This window comes from Canis lupus, chromosome 22, assembly GCF_048164855.1.
Source record: "Canis lupus baileyi chromosome 22, mCanLup2.hap1, whole genome shotgun sequence".
Classification (NCBI taxonomy): domain Eukaryota; kingdom Metazoa; phylum Chordata; class Mammalia; order Carnivora; family Canidae; genus Canis; species Canis lupus.
The window spans coordinates 40,459,143-40,471,660 of NC_132859.1; the positions used below are offsets into that span (position 1 = coordinate 40,459,143).

The 12,518-nt window shown below is 44.1% G+C and overlaps 2 protein-coding genes across 15 annotated transcripts in view; one reads left to right on the plus strand and one right to left on the minus strand.

The window, feature by feature from the left end:
- Window positions 1–12,518, plus strand: part of POMGNT2 (protein O-linked mannose N-acetylglucosaminyltransferase 2 (beta 1,4-)) — a 133,082-nt gene that overhangs the window by 64,980 nt on the left and 55,584 nt on the right. For 10 of the 14 annotated variants that reach the window (XR_012015071.1, XR_012015070.1, XR_012015072.1 and 7 more), the window contains one exon: window positions 348–508. The gene's annotated coding sequence lies outside the window, so the exon portion shown is untranslated. Of the gene's footprint in view, window positions 1–347; window positions 509–3,652; window positions 3,823–4,525; window positions 4,665–5,767; window positions 8,119–9,697; window positions 9,884–12,518 lie in introns of those variants that run through there. The other 4 variants (XR_012015074.1, XR_012015075.1, XR_012015077.1 and 1 more) reach the window with 4 other exon arrangements.
- Window positions 11,976–12,472, minus strand: LOC140614171 (large ribosomal subunit protein eL39-like). The gene has a single exon (XM_072793129.1). The coding sequence runs from the start codon at window positions 12,416–12,418 to the stop codon at window positions 12,263–12,265; it is 156 nt and encodes a 51-aa protein (XP_072649230.1). The 5' UTR covers window positions 12,419–12,472; the 3' UTR covers window positions 11,976–12,262.

Sequence of the window (12,518 nt, forward strand, 5' to 3'; positions counted from 1 at the left end):
AGGGCCCTCAGGAGAGGGCCTCCCAGAAGACCTCTCGAACAGGCTACGTTTTGCTTTACCCTTTCGGGAGGCTCTTATCCCAGTGAGAGCTATTAGCAATAATGTTAGCCATTTTTCCTGGGTTTCCTGGCATAACTTTGCCAGGGTCTTTTCCAGGGTTCTATGAGCCCGTTCTGTCTCTCTGGAGTCCTGAGGTCTCCGGGTGGAGTGTAACCACCATTCAATGTCCAAGACTTTGGCCACCTTAGAAGTGATTTTGGAATGCTTACCTGGGCAATTCCCCAAGCTGGGGAATTAATCTCTTTTAATAAGGCCCTTGCTATTTATTTCCTCTTTCTGTCTTGCAGGGGAAGGTTTCAACCCATCCAGGGGAGGTATCTACAACTACCAAGAGGTGTTTGAAACTCCAGGGACCACTGACATGACAGTAAAATCTATTTGCCAGGCTTTCCCCGGGAGTGTTCCACAAGTCTGAGCTGCCTTGGCTGGAGGGGGTACAGGACGTTTGGTTTGTACATTGTCTGGCAGTAGGACCCATTGATTTGCTATTTTCTCAATAGTCTCTTTTATTCCTGGAGTGTTTATAACCTTTATTAGCCGTGGGCGTAAAGCTGCTTTGTCATAATGAGTTGAGTCATGTGTATTCTTAAGAAGCCCATAAGCAGTGTGCTTGGGTACCCAGACTTTGCCATTATCGTTAACCATCCATCCTGATTATTGGGGGCTGCTTGTGGCCTTTTGAGTCCCTACAAGAGTGCATGAGAGTAAACTCGGAGGGGATGGTGGCTGCATTAGCCACTTTATTTCCCTTTATTCCCTCTGAAAATTTTTTTTTAAGATTTTATTCATTTGAGAGAGAGAGAGAGAGCATGCGTGAGTGAGAGAGAGCACGAGCAGGGTGGGATAGGGGCAGAGGGAGAGGGATAAGCAAGGAGCCTGATGCGGGGCTTGATCCCAGGACCCCAAGATCATAACCTAAGCTGAAGGCAGATGCTTAACCAGCTGAGTCACCCAGGTGCCCCTTGAAGGGTATCTATCAGTGTGGCTTGATACTGCAAATTTCTGGGTCGGGACAGCCACAGATGTACCTTGGTTACCAGTAAACCAGAGACTGTCAGAGGCTGACCCATGGTTAGGATTTTGGCTTCTTTCATCAAGGCATGTGGCTGCTGTGGCTCTCGGGCAGGGAGGCCAAGCCCTGGTCACTGTGTCCATTTGCTTAGAGAAATAAGCTACCATTCTTTTTAAGGGCCCTAGCATTTGAGCTAAGACCACTACAGCTATTCCGTTTTTGTTTGTTTCTTAAGATTTTAATTATTGATCTGAAAGAGAGAGTGAGCAAAAGAGAGAGCATGCAAGGGGGGGGGGCGGGGAGAGGAAGAAGTAGACTCCCTGCTGATCAGGGAGCCGGATGGACGTGGGATCATGACCTGAGCCAAAGGCAGCCAGCCACTCACCTGACTGAGCCACCAGCCCCCCTTCCATAGCTATTCCTTGTCTTTCATGCACATACAAATCAAATGGCTTGTCAAGGTCTGATATTGCTACAGCTGGGGTTTTTCATAAGTAGGGCTTTAAGAGTTTTGAAGACTGGATCATATGATTTATCTCAGATCTGTCTCAGCTCTCTGGAGTTTATCATACAAGGGTTTTGCAATTAACCCCAAATTAGGAATCCAGATAGACCAAAACCCAGCCATTCCTCAAAACCAGTGGAATTGCTTGAGGATTTTTGTTGGGGCTAGCTGGTGTATTGCCATTTTTCTGTCTTGAGGAAGGCCTGATTGTCTCTTTGAAATAAAAAAAACCCAAGTATTTTACAGTTTCCTTAGAAATTTGGGCCTTTTGGGGCACCTGGGTGGCTCAGTCAGTTGAGCGTCTGCCTTCGGCTCGGCCATGATTCCTGGGTCCTGGGATCAAAGCCTACATCGAGCTCCCTGTGGGGAGCCTGCTTCTCCCTCTGCCTGTGTCTCTGCCTCTTTCTCTGTGTCTCTCATGAATAAGTAAAGTCTTTTTTTTTTTTTAAGATTTTATTTATTTATTTGTTCATGAGAGACACACAGAGAGAGAGAGGCAGAGACACAGGCAGAGGGAAAATCAGGCTCCATGCAGGGAGCCCAACTTAGGACTTGATCTCAGGTCTCCAGGATCACGCCCTGGGCTGAAGGCGGCACTAAACCACTGAGCCACCCGGGCTTCCCAGTGAAGTCTTTTTTTTTTTTTTTTTTTTTAATAAAAGGAAATCTATGCTTTTCTTTTCATACCTTGTATCCTTTTCTGGCTAGGAAATTTAACATAAATATAATATTTTCGTCAGAAATATCCTGAGTAGGGTGGTCTGTTGAGATATCCTCCACACACAGTAATACAGTGCTCTTTGCTAGAGTTAGCTCTTTTGGATCTTGTCCTAAAATTTCCCAAAGATAGAAGGGAGACTTTTGAATCCTTGGGGGAAGCCAGTCCAGAAGTATTGTTTATGATGGGACCCAGGGTCTTCCCACTCAAAGGCAAATGATTCTTGTGATGCAGATTTAAAGGGATACAGAAAAAGGCATCTTTTAAATCTAGCATAGTGTAATATATATTATTAACTGGCAAATTGGCTAATAAGATATACAGATTGGGTGCTACAGGATATATATTACATCTTGAACACCGTCACTGTCATTAACAGCTCCGAGGTCTTGTATTCCTTACTACCTGGCTTTTTTTTTAACAGGTAAAATTGGGATGTTGCATGGAGACCTACATGGCCTGATGAACCCTTGCTCCAAGAGCCTATTTGTTATTGGGAGGATTCCTCTTAAAGCTTCTGGTTTTAGGGGGTCTTGCTTTACCCGAGGTCAGTGATCTAGCTGACTTAATTCTACCTTCTTGGGTAGAATTAGGGTATGGTGCTGATGGCACACCCCACACATCCATGCACCCAGTCCTCTCAATGAATTTGGCTTGCAACATTTTGTAGCATCACATCTCTTTTTTTTTTTTTAATTTTTATTTATTTATGATAGTCACACAGAGAGAGAGAGAGGCAGAGACACAGGCAGAGGGAGAAGCAGGCTCCATGCACCGGGAGCCCGACATGGGACTCAATCCCGAGTCTCCAGGATCGCGCCCCAGGCGAAAGGCAGGCGCTAAACCACTGCGCCACCCAGGGATCCCCACATCACATCTCTTCTAGGTACTGGCGTATCTTGTAATGGCACCATGAGTTCAGTTCCCCAATTCCTAGGGACTTGGATTTCTATAGTGTCCTGTTCCCAACTGATCAAGGCCCCTATTTTGGATACAATGTCTTATCCTAAAAGAGGAACAGGGCACTCTGGTGCCTAAAGAAAAGAGAGCTTTATGGGATGCCTGGGTGGCTCAGTGGTTAAGCATCTGCCTTTGGCTCGGGTCATGATCCTGGGGTCCTGGGATCGAATCTGATTCCCTGTGGGAAGCCTGCTTCTCCCTCTGTCTGTGTCTCTGCCTCTTTCTCTGTGTCTCTCATAAATAAATAAAATCTTAAAAAAAAGAAAAGAGAGCCTTAATAACTTTCTAATTTTAATAATTTTAGTAACTTTAGTAATCTATTTCACAGGTCAAAGGCTCCAGAAATCTTTTGGTATCTCCTTTTCCTGAGACTCCTTTTATGTTACATTTTCCATAGAAAGGCTTCCCTTTCGGGTGTTCAACCCAGAGAAAGTGACTCCAGTATCAAGCAAAAATTGAACTACTTTCCTCCCACTGCTAAGGTTACCCTGGGCTCCTCGTGGGAGATGAGAATCCGATTGTCTGAAACAACAGAGAGCCCCATGGCCCCAACACATCTCATCTTAAGTGAGTGGCAACTGGAATGATTTGGTTGTATTTATCCCCTTCCTCTTTTGGGGGTGATTTGGGCAATCCCATTTCCAGTGCCCCTCTTGCTTGCAGTATGCACATTGGTTAGACTCTAACGGTGTTGCAGTTTCTTGGTACCATGGTCCCCATTGGGGCACTCACCTATGGTGTCTGCATTTCTTCCCCTGGGCTACCACATGTGGAATGGAGAGCTCCATCACCTCCCTGTTATTGAACACCTTGAAGGTCACCTCTATAAGCTGTGTGGAGTTAGTGTCAGGACTCATGGCAAATTTTTGAAGTTTCAGATGGATATCTGGAGCATGTTGAGATATGAATTAGGTATTGAGTACCACTTGCCTACCTTGGGCCTTGCCTACCTTGTATTCCATTTCAGGCACTCTTGTAGCCTTTCTAAGAAAGCTTCATCTGTTTTCTGCTGCAGCTCTCTTAGTTTGGACCACTTTGCAGATCTTACTTCTTGCATAACTTTCAAAAGCAGACTCCAGAAATGCCCCCAAATTCTTCTTCCCTTCTAAAGAGTTAGGATCCCATTCAGGATCAGCTCCTGATACTGCCTCCTCACTTGGTCTTCTGAAACCTGACCTGGGGTGATTCCTCCTTTTTAAAAAAAAATTTTTTATGTATTTTCTTTTTTTTCTTTTTCTTTTTTTTAATTTTTAAAATTTATTTATGATAGGCACACAGTGAGAGAGAGAGGCAGAGACACAGGCAGAGGGAGAAGCAGGCTCCATGCACCGGGAGCCCGACGTGGGATTCGATCCCGGGTCTCCAGGATCGCGCCCTGGGCCAAAGGCAGGTGCTAAACCGCTGCGCCACCCAGGGATCCCAAAAAAAATTTTTTTTTAAAGATTTTATTTATTTATTCATGAGAGACACAGAAAGAGGGGCAAAGACACAGGCAGAGGGAGAAGCAGGCTCCCTGTGGGGCGAGCCCAATGTGAACTCCATCACAGGACCCTGGGGCCATGCCCTGAGCCCCTGAGCTGAAGGCAGATGCTCAACCCCTGAGCCCCCAGGTGTCCCTGGGGTGATTACGCCTTATCAGTCTCTTCTCTGGCTTTTGTTACTATGGCAGACACTTCTGCCTTAACAAAGCCTGGATGTCTGCCCAAGTTGGGTTTGTGTAGAAAAGATGCCCTGTGTTAGATTCACAGTGGTTAGCCCACAGCCCTTTGGTGTGTGCCTCCCAACTGTGGAAGTCTGAGATTGTAAACCAGACTTGCACATTAATGAGATGTGCGTCACCATCAGGTACTTGCCTTCATGGAAATATTCCAGTCCCAGACTTAAAACTGGTCCCTAATCTAGTGGTGCTATCTGGCAAGGGAGGGTAAAGGGATACAGGAGAAATCAGAGACTGTTGAGGGGTGGGCATTAATAAAGGATTAGGAGTTGGTACAGGTGGGGCCAGAAGAGTTGGGTCTGAGAATCAGGGGAATAAGGTGGGGGTCCCTTAGGTCTTGTGACTGACATAGAGTTGGAGAAAGGGATCTAGATTTTTTTCTAGCTTAAAGTTCTTCTTCATTGGGATGCCCTGGTGGCTGGTTGAGTGTCTGCCTTTGGCTAAGGTCATGATCTTGGGGTCCTGGGATCAAGTCCTGCATCTGGCTCCCTGCAGGGACCCTGCTTCTCCCTCTGCCTGTGTTTCTGCCTCTTTTCTGTGTCTCTCATGAATAAATAAATAAACTGTTTTTTTTTTTTTTTAAAGTTCCTCTTCATCAGATGGATCCTTTAATATGGGAAGCATTTTAGGGATTTTAGTTTCAACCTTCATTTTGATCCTTATTCTGATATAGTGTCATAAACCACTGAACATAAAACTTCTCATTTCCTTGCTCTTTTATAAAACAAGTCCAATTGCAATATAGTATTAAAATTTAAAGTTTCATTCTCCAGCCACTTCTCTTTATCTTCTCAGGTATGTTGTGGCCAAGCAAAAGAAGATTATCTGCTTTCGAGTAAAGGGGAAAAGCCTTCCAGTGATGTAGGATACAGCCCAACGGGGTCTCCTTTGGGATGGAACTGGTCCTCACCCCTATATTCTGTATTCTTCCTTAGGGTCTCCTCTCTACTCCCCCCTACTCCCCGCCCAAAAAAAGAGGTTTACAGTTGTCCAGTGCTTTCACTACCAAAGCCAGACTTGATTCCCAGTCAGGGAACAAGGAAGCCAGGATGGGGATTCAGACAGAGCAAAAATTCACACAGTTAAATGAACAAAAACACACTACACAGATATCAGATCAGCCACACTAAAGATGCCTTGCAATCTCCCAGACCCTAAGTATTTGATGCCAGAACTAGGGTCTGGTGTTCCTGACAAACAGAACCATTCACCCTCTAATCCGTCTCAGATAGATTGCTCCCATTTTTGCTGGGCTGGAATGTCCGAGCCCCTGAGTGGCCAGGTCGGGCCATCTTTTGCTTTCTCCTTCCCTACGAGATTTCTTTGCTGGCTTGCCCAGACTTTGTGAAACAACTCGAATTAACCTCTACCAGCTGTGCTTCAGACCCAGTGATACTCACCTCAGGGAGATGTTTCCTTTGGAGACAAAAGCTTTCTGTGCAGCTGCTGGATTCGGAGGTGAGGTCAGAACCCTGAACGGAGGGGGCGGGGAGTGCGGTCACAGGTACTAAGAAGGAAGAGTCCTCTGAGGAATCCGTCCCAGCCCTGGTGGCCTGAACAGGATAGCCTGAGATGAGCTACTGCTGCCCACTGCTCTGTTTTTGGAAATCAGGTGACCAGAGGATGGGACCTCAGAAGGACGAAGGTCCCATCTGTGTTGCCGATATCTGTGACCAAACTCGAAATATATGTTTTCTTCTTGGTGAGTGGCAGGTTTGGACTACACTGGATGGAGGTGTCACACAAGGGAAACTTTATTTGCAGCAGATAAGGAGATCATGGGGAATGGTTTCCTAAACCACGACTCTAGGCAGGGATGAACCAGATTCTGTTAATCTGGGGTTTGGGATAAATACTCAGAGGCTATTTCATCATTGCATGTAAAAGGAGGGCATAGGTTTGTGAATGTGCACTTAGAAAACATACCTATATGTGCACCGTATTTTGTTCAATCAGGCTTATGTTCTTCCCAGGGCAGGGATCCTAACATTATAGTGAAGTTGAGGTAACTGTCTAGCTCCTTATGGCTCAGCTGTGCCAGCGTCCCCTTGATGGTTGAATTTTAATTTGTCTCGGCCAGTTGGAGCTTGTTTCTTTTTCTCTTCCAGAAATGTACTAGTTTCTAAGAGATAAAATTGAGTTAGGCCCAAGTGCAGGGGCTCCTACCAGTGACATTATCTGCCTCAATTTAAGCCCTAAATTATAAAAATGTGCATATTCCCTTCAAAGACAGGGCTGGTGGATGCTGGAGTGAGCAGGGGTATAATCCAGTAAGAGGAACCTGGGAGTCCTGGTTGCTGGGGCAGCCCAGGACCTCACACAGCGAGGACAAATGGGGACTGAGATTGGCTAATCTGTGGCTGCCACCTTAGAGTGATTTTCGGGGTGGAGGGTCCCCTCCACACCATAGCTTATGTAGGGATTGGTGTCTGGCTCCGGTACCAGCCCCTTGGACTGCTTGGGCTGCCTGAGGTCAGGCAAAGGGCATGAAGTGCATGCGCATATGTAGCAAAGCTCTGGGATCCAGGAACCTAGGACATGGCTATCATCCTGAGAGGCTGGGTCTGTCTGAGAGGCTCCTGAGGATGTCAACCTTAAAAATAAAATAAAATAAACTTAAAAATAAAATATTTTACCAGCAAAACAAATTTATTTGAGACTTGCAGAGAAATTACAACTTGGGACAAGCAAACTATAGCAAACCACAGGCAAGTCTGAAGACATGAAGGGAAGGTCAGCTTTTATTAGATTTCAAGAAGTTAAGGAGGGTTGTTTCAGTTAAAAGTTCATTGGAGAATGAACTCACAATTCCTGTGAGAAAAGTGTCCTCCCCCTGTCCTTCCTGTTAGCTCTGCAGGCTGCAGTGAGTGCTACAAGAGGTCCTCCCTTTGGGGCTTCTTGGCTCTATTTTTATGAGGGTTCCATTACCCATTTTCACACTTGCCCCACTTGATCAAGAGCTTTCCTCAAAAGCATTGCTGTTCAAGAGTAAGGTTTTATGCATTTAGTGCTTTTTGTCCTGGTTGTCATGTCCCATGTTGGAGGGAAAGTGCATTGTTTGGAAACCACCAAGGCCACATTTGAGTAATGAGGAAGGGAAGGAAGGAGACTCTCAGGCATCTTCCAGCTGAAGTCTGTACCTTTTTTTTTTTTTTAAATAAAGATTTTATTTATTTATTTGAGAAAGAGCATGAGCGGGGGGAGAGGCAGAGGGAGAGAGAGAAGCAGAATTCCTGTGAGCAGGGAGTCTGACACGGGGCTTGATCCCAGGACACTGGGAGCATGACCTGAGCCAAAGACAGACACTTAACTGACTGAGCCACCCAGGTGCCCCTGAAGTCCGTGTCTTATCGAGGTAATAAGTGTTGGAGATCATCTTGAAGGACTGAGCCAGCATCACCCTATTGGGTATATCAGCTACACAGGGATTTGGCAGACAACAGGTACAGAGTTTAAAATTGATTACACAAAGTAAGAGTAGTCCTCAACCGAGAGCCCAAACCCTTCAGGTAGCCAGCTAAATAGGTCAAGGCTCATAGATCATTAGGTAGAATTCTTTGTAGCCAAAATTTATTGTCTGATTTTGTGCAGGTAGGTATACATACCCAGGGGAATTTACCATGTCCAGCAGGTGGTATTTACTACTGCACAAAGGCCTCCTTGTTCAGCCAGTTAGATCATCAGGGGCTGTGCAATTACCCAAAATTACTGTAGCCAGAAGCCAAGTGGCCATTGTTGGACTGCTGGTGCTTTGGCTGTGGAGTCAGCTAGCTCTGCTAATGTTGGGGAGAGATTTTGGATCTTGCATTTGTTGGCATTGACTCCAATCTATGGGAGAAAGTCTCTTCCTAGGGAGGAAAACTCAGAGTCCTATGTGTCTCCTGGAAGCTCCATTTAAGACAGCCATTGAGGCTCAGTGGAGTGGACCAGTGGGGGGCTTCTGATTTGTTATGCTGGTTAAGACGGACAGTGAAATATTCCAGTAAACATTGACCTCCGTTTGGCCAGCTGTGGGCATTTATGTGCCCCTAGGAAATGCTGTCCACCACAAACATAAATGAAACTGGGTGGACCCTAGAGGACTCCAGCTAAGATCTGGTTATTGACAGATTCATTAGCTGAATGTCTTGACCAACCCTTTCAAATTATGGATCAGAGGAGTTGAGGTGACATTGTATGTGAGATTATCCCTTCCTAAAGGGGCCTTTTCTGAAAACTTCACAAAGGAGTACAGACCTGTTTGTCTTTCCCGTGGGTCAGGGATCCAGATTGTATTCAGGTAAGGAAAAGGAGATGTGGGAGTGAGGGAAGTAGGGTTGACAGAAGTGGAGGCATTCAGCTGAGCTGGTACGGTTACGACTGGGGAAAGATTGAAAAAAGCATGGGAACACCTGGTCATAACAACCTAACTCTATAGGTAACCTCCAAAGGCTGGCAGGTAAATCAGCACAGGGGCATGGGCAACTAAAGAGAAAACAGTTATAGGTAAGGCCAGGGTCCCTCCAACATCATAAACAGATTGGAGTTTCAACAGATCCAACATTCAGAGAGGTTTCTGCCTTTTGCACCAGACAGAGAGATGTAGAGAAGAGAAGAGCACTGTGTTTTCAAGAGTGGGTGGTGGGGTAACAAAGTCAGAAGCAGCAGAACCTGGCCAGGCCATGTTGGGAACGCTGTCTCCTTCAATTGTCATTGGTTTCAATTCCTGGACATCTTTCCTTTCAGGTCACTAGTTTGTGTGAGTCCAGTTGGGGTTTGGTACTTCCTTTACACAGGACAAGTTGAATCCAAGTGTCTAGTCCTTGAAGTGTGGTGGCACCAGTGTTGGTTAACAGTAGCTGATATGGGTCTTTCCAATGGAGTGGAAGAGAGTCTTTCTGGAGATGTCTTTTCCGATAAATGAAGTCCCCAGATTGCAAGATGGGATGTTTAAAAGGGCTTCATCTCCTGGGAGCAGCTGTGAACTGTGCGACCAAAGCACAATTATTTTAACAGAAGCACTTAGGCCTTTACAATATTGAGGTGTATCTCCTTTTATCAACTGTGGGTCAAAGAAGCAGGGATGAGGTGCAATGGGAGTTCTGTTACAAGAACAGATTCTCATTGAACCGATCCAGATACCTACATTGTCATGAAAAATGAGAATAGTAGAGAAGAGTATCAGAGTTCCAAAGGGATCAGGTGGGGAGAAAAGGATAAATGTTTCAATCTTTGTTGTAAAAGTCCACTTTACCAGATTACCTGAAGTTGCAGATAGCTTCAAGAAGAGGAGAACAGAGGTCCTTTAACTGTGGGAAACAGAATATGAAGGTAGTCAGTTTTCCATTATAGTTTCAGAAATTCTAATGAGTGCAGTGTTGTGATCTTCAGTTGATCAAAACCTGTGTTCTAGAGTACTTGTCAAAGTCTTCCTCGTGAATCTCTTTGATGATAGCACTTCAAACAACTCTCTGTGGCTGACAAAATACTTGCAAATAGCGATGTTTAGAGATCTGAGGGGAGTTCATTGTGTCATTGATAAAGAAATTCGATTATTTCTGTGACAAACATCTCAAGATAACTAGAATTATGACTGATAACAATATACGAGGACATTAGAGATTTTGGAATTTTATATAATTTCTAAAACACTTTTAAAAAAAGATTTTATTTATTCATAAGAGACACACAGAGAGAGGCGGAGACATAGGCAGAGGGAGAAGCAGACCCGTGCGGGGACCCCAATGTGGGACTTGATCCCAATGTGGGACTCTGGGATCAGGACCTGAGCCCAAGGCAGATGCTCAACCACTGAGCCACCCAGGCATCCCTCTAGAACGCTTATAATACATGCATATATAAAACCATATAAAGAAGGCTTAGTATTCTTTAAAGATTGATTTACTTATTTTAGAGAGAGAGAGAGACAGAGACAGAGTGCTCACACTAGTGGAGGGAGAGGCAGAGGGAGAGAATATTCAAGCAGACTGCCTGCTAAACACAGAGCCCAACAGACACGGCCCAGATCCCATGACCCATGAGATCATGACTGGAGCCAAAACCAAGAGTTAGACACTCAACGGACTGAGCCGCCCAGGTGCTCCTTTTCTTTTAATTTTATTTTTTTTAAAAAGATTTATGTATTATTTGAGAGAGAGAGAGAAGAAGGCTTAGTATTCTTATTTAACAATGCTGCCCATGTACTATAACATATCAAATAATGCTAATTAGTGTAACATCTCCCCTTTTATATTTTCCAAGTTACTTCCAGGTCAAAAAGACTTCATTTTAGAATTTGATTTTGGTAAGTTTATCAAAACTATCAAAAGGTTTTGACCAAAAGCTTGACCAAATAGGATCACAGGCCATTTTAAAACAATATTTACTTGTCTATTTGATCAATGTGACAATAAAAGATTTAAGGCAAATATAATAGGTTGTTACATCATTGTGGGTAAACTTTGCTTTTTTAATATCCAGAAGACTTAGTTTACTTGAGTAATCAAAGACCTGATGATAAAGGTTAACATGAAGAAATTATTTTGATAAAACACAAAATTTTTGCTTTTTAATTAGATTACCTTTCACAATATTTTATCAAAAGCAGACCAATAGTCCTAGAAAACTTTGTCCTTTTAATAGATAAAGGAGAATTTTTAGCTTTCCAAAAGTACCTTATTGGTAGTAAGGCTTAATTTTAAAACCCTTATAATAACAATTTAATTTTTAGCCAACTTGACCATATATAAAATTCCTTTCTCAAGATTCTTTTTCCATAAAACTTCTACAGTCTTCTATGTCTATTTAGGTTTTTCCTATTTTTCTAACAATGAATAGATTTTTTTTTAAAAAGATTTTATTTGAGAGAAAGCACATAGGCAGGGGGAGGAGCAGAGAGAGGGAGACATGCTGACTCCCCGTCAAGACCTGAGCCAAAGGCAGACGCTTAGCAGACAGAGCCACACAGGCATCCCCTAGCCACACTTTAAATACTTCGTTGTCAAGGGCCTTTTCTATCACTGCAGAAAGTTCTATCAGACAGTGTTATGTGAGATCTGACAGGAGGGGGAATTCAGTACTTCACAAATCAGGACACAACAGCAGCTCAGCTGAAAGGTCTCACATTTATTACTGAACCAACCTAGTGGTATAGAGGTATAGTAACAGAGAAAATCATTCCCTTGATAAGACATGTCTATTGGCCAGGTAGGAAGGATGTTTCCATATTGACAGGATAGGAACATGTGATCTCTATGCGGCTTTAATATGCGTGCCAATTATGTTTGCTATTTCATGATGTGCGATGCTTTCTCATAGACCCAGCTTAGTTCTTCTCCAGTGTCTCCTCTTGGGGTTGTACCTGATTTTATTACCAGTTTTCATCCGAATCCACTGGGGAATAGGACGATTCTGCTTTTGTTTCTTGGCCAGGAATCGCTTGATTCTGAAAGTCTTGTGAGAAGACATGGCAATCACAGTCAACCACACGCAACCAGGATGGCGGCGGAAAGGAGAGAGCCAATGAATAGATTTTATGACAAAATTACTTTTTTTTCTTCTTCTCCCT

Excerpts from the sequence above, each read along its gene's own strand:
- LOC140614171 (XM_072793129.1), bottom strand. The coding sequence starts at position 12,418 with ATGTCTTCTCACAAGACTTTCAGAATCAAGCGATTCCTGGCCAAGAAA.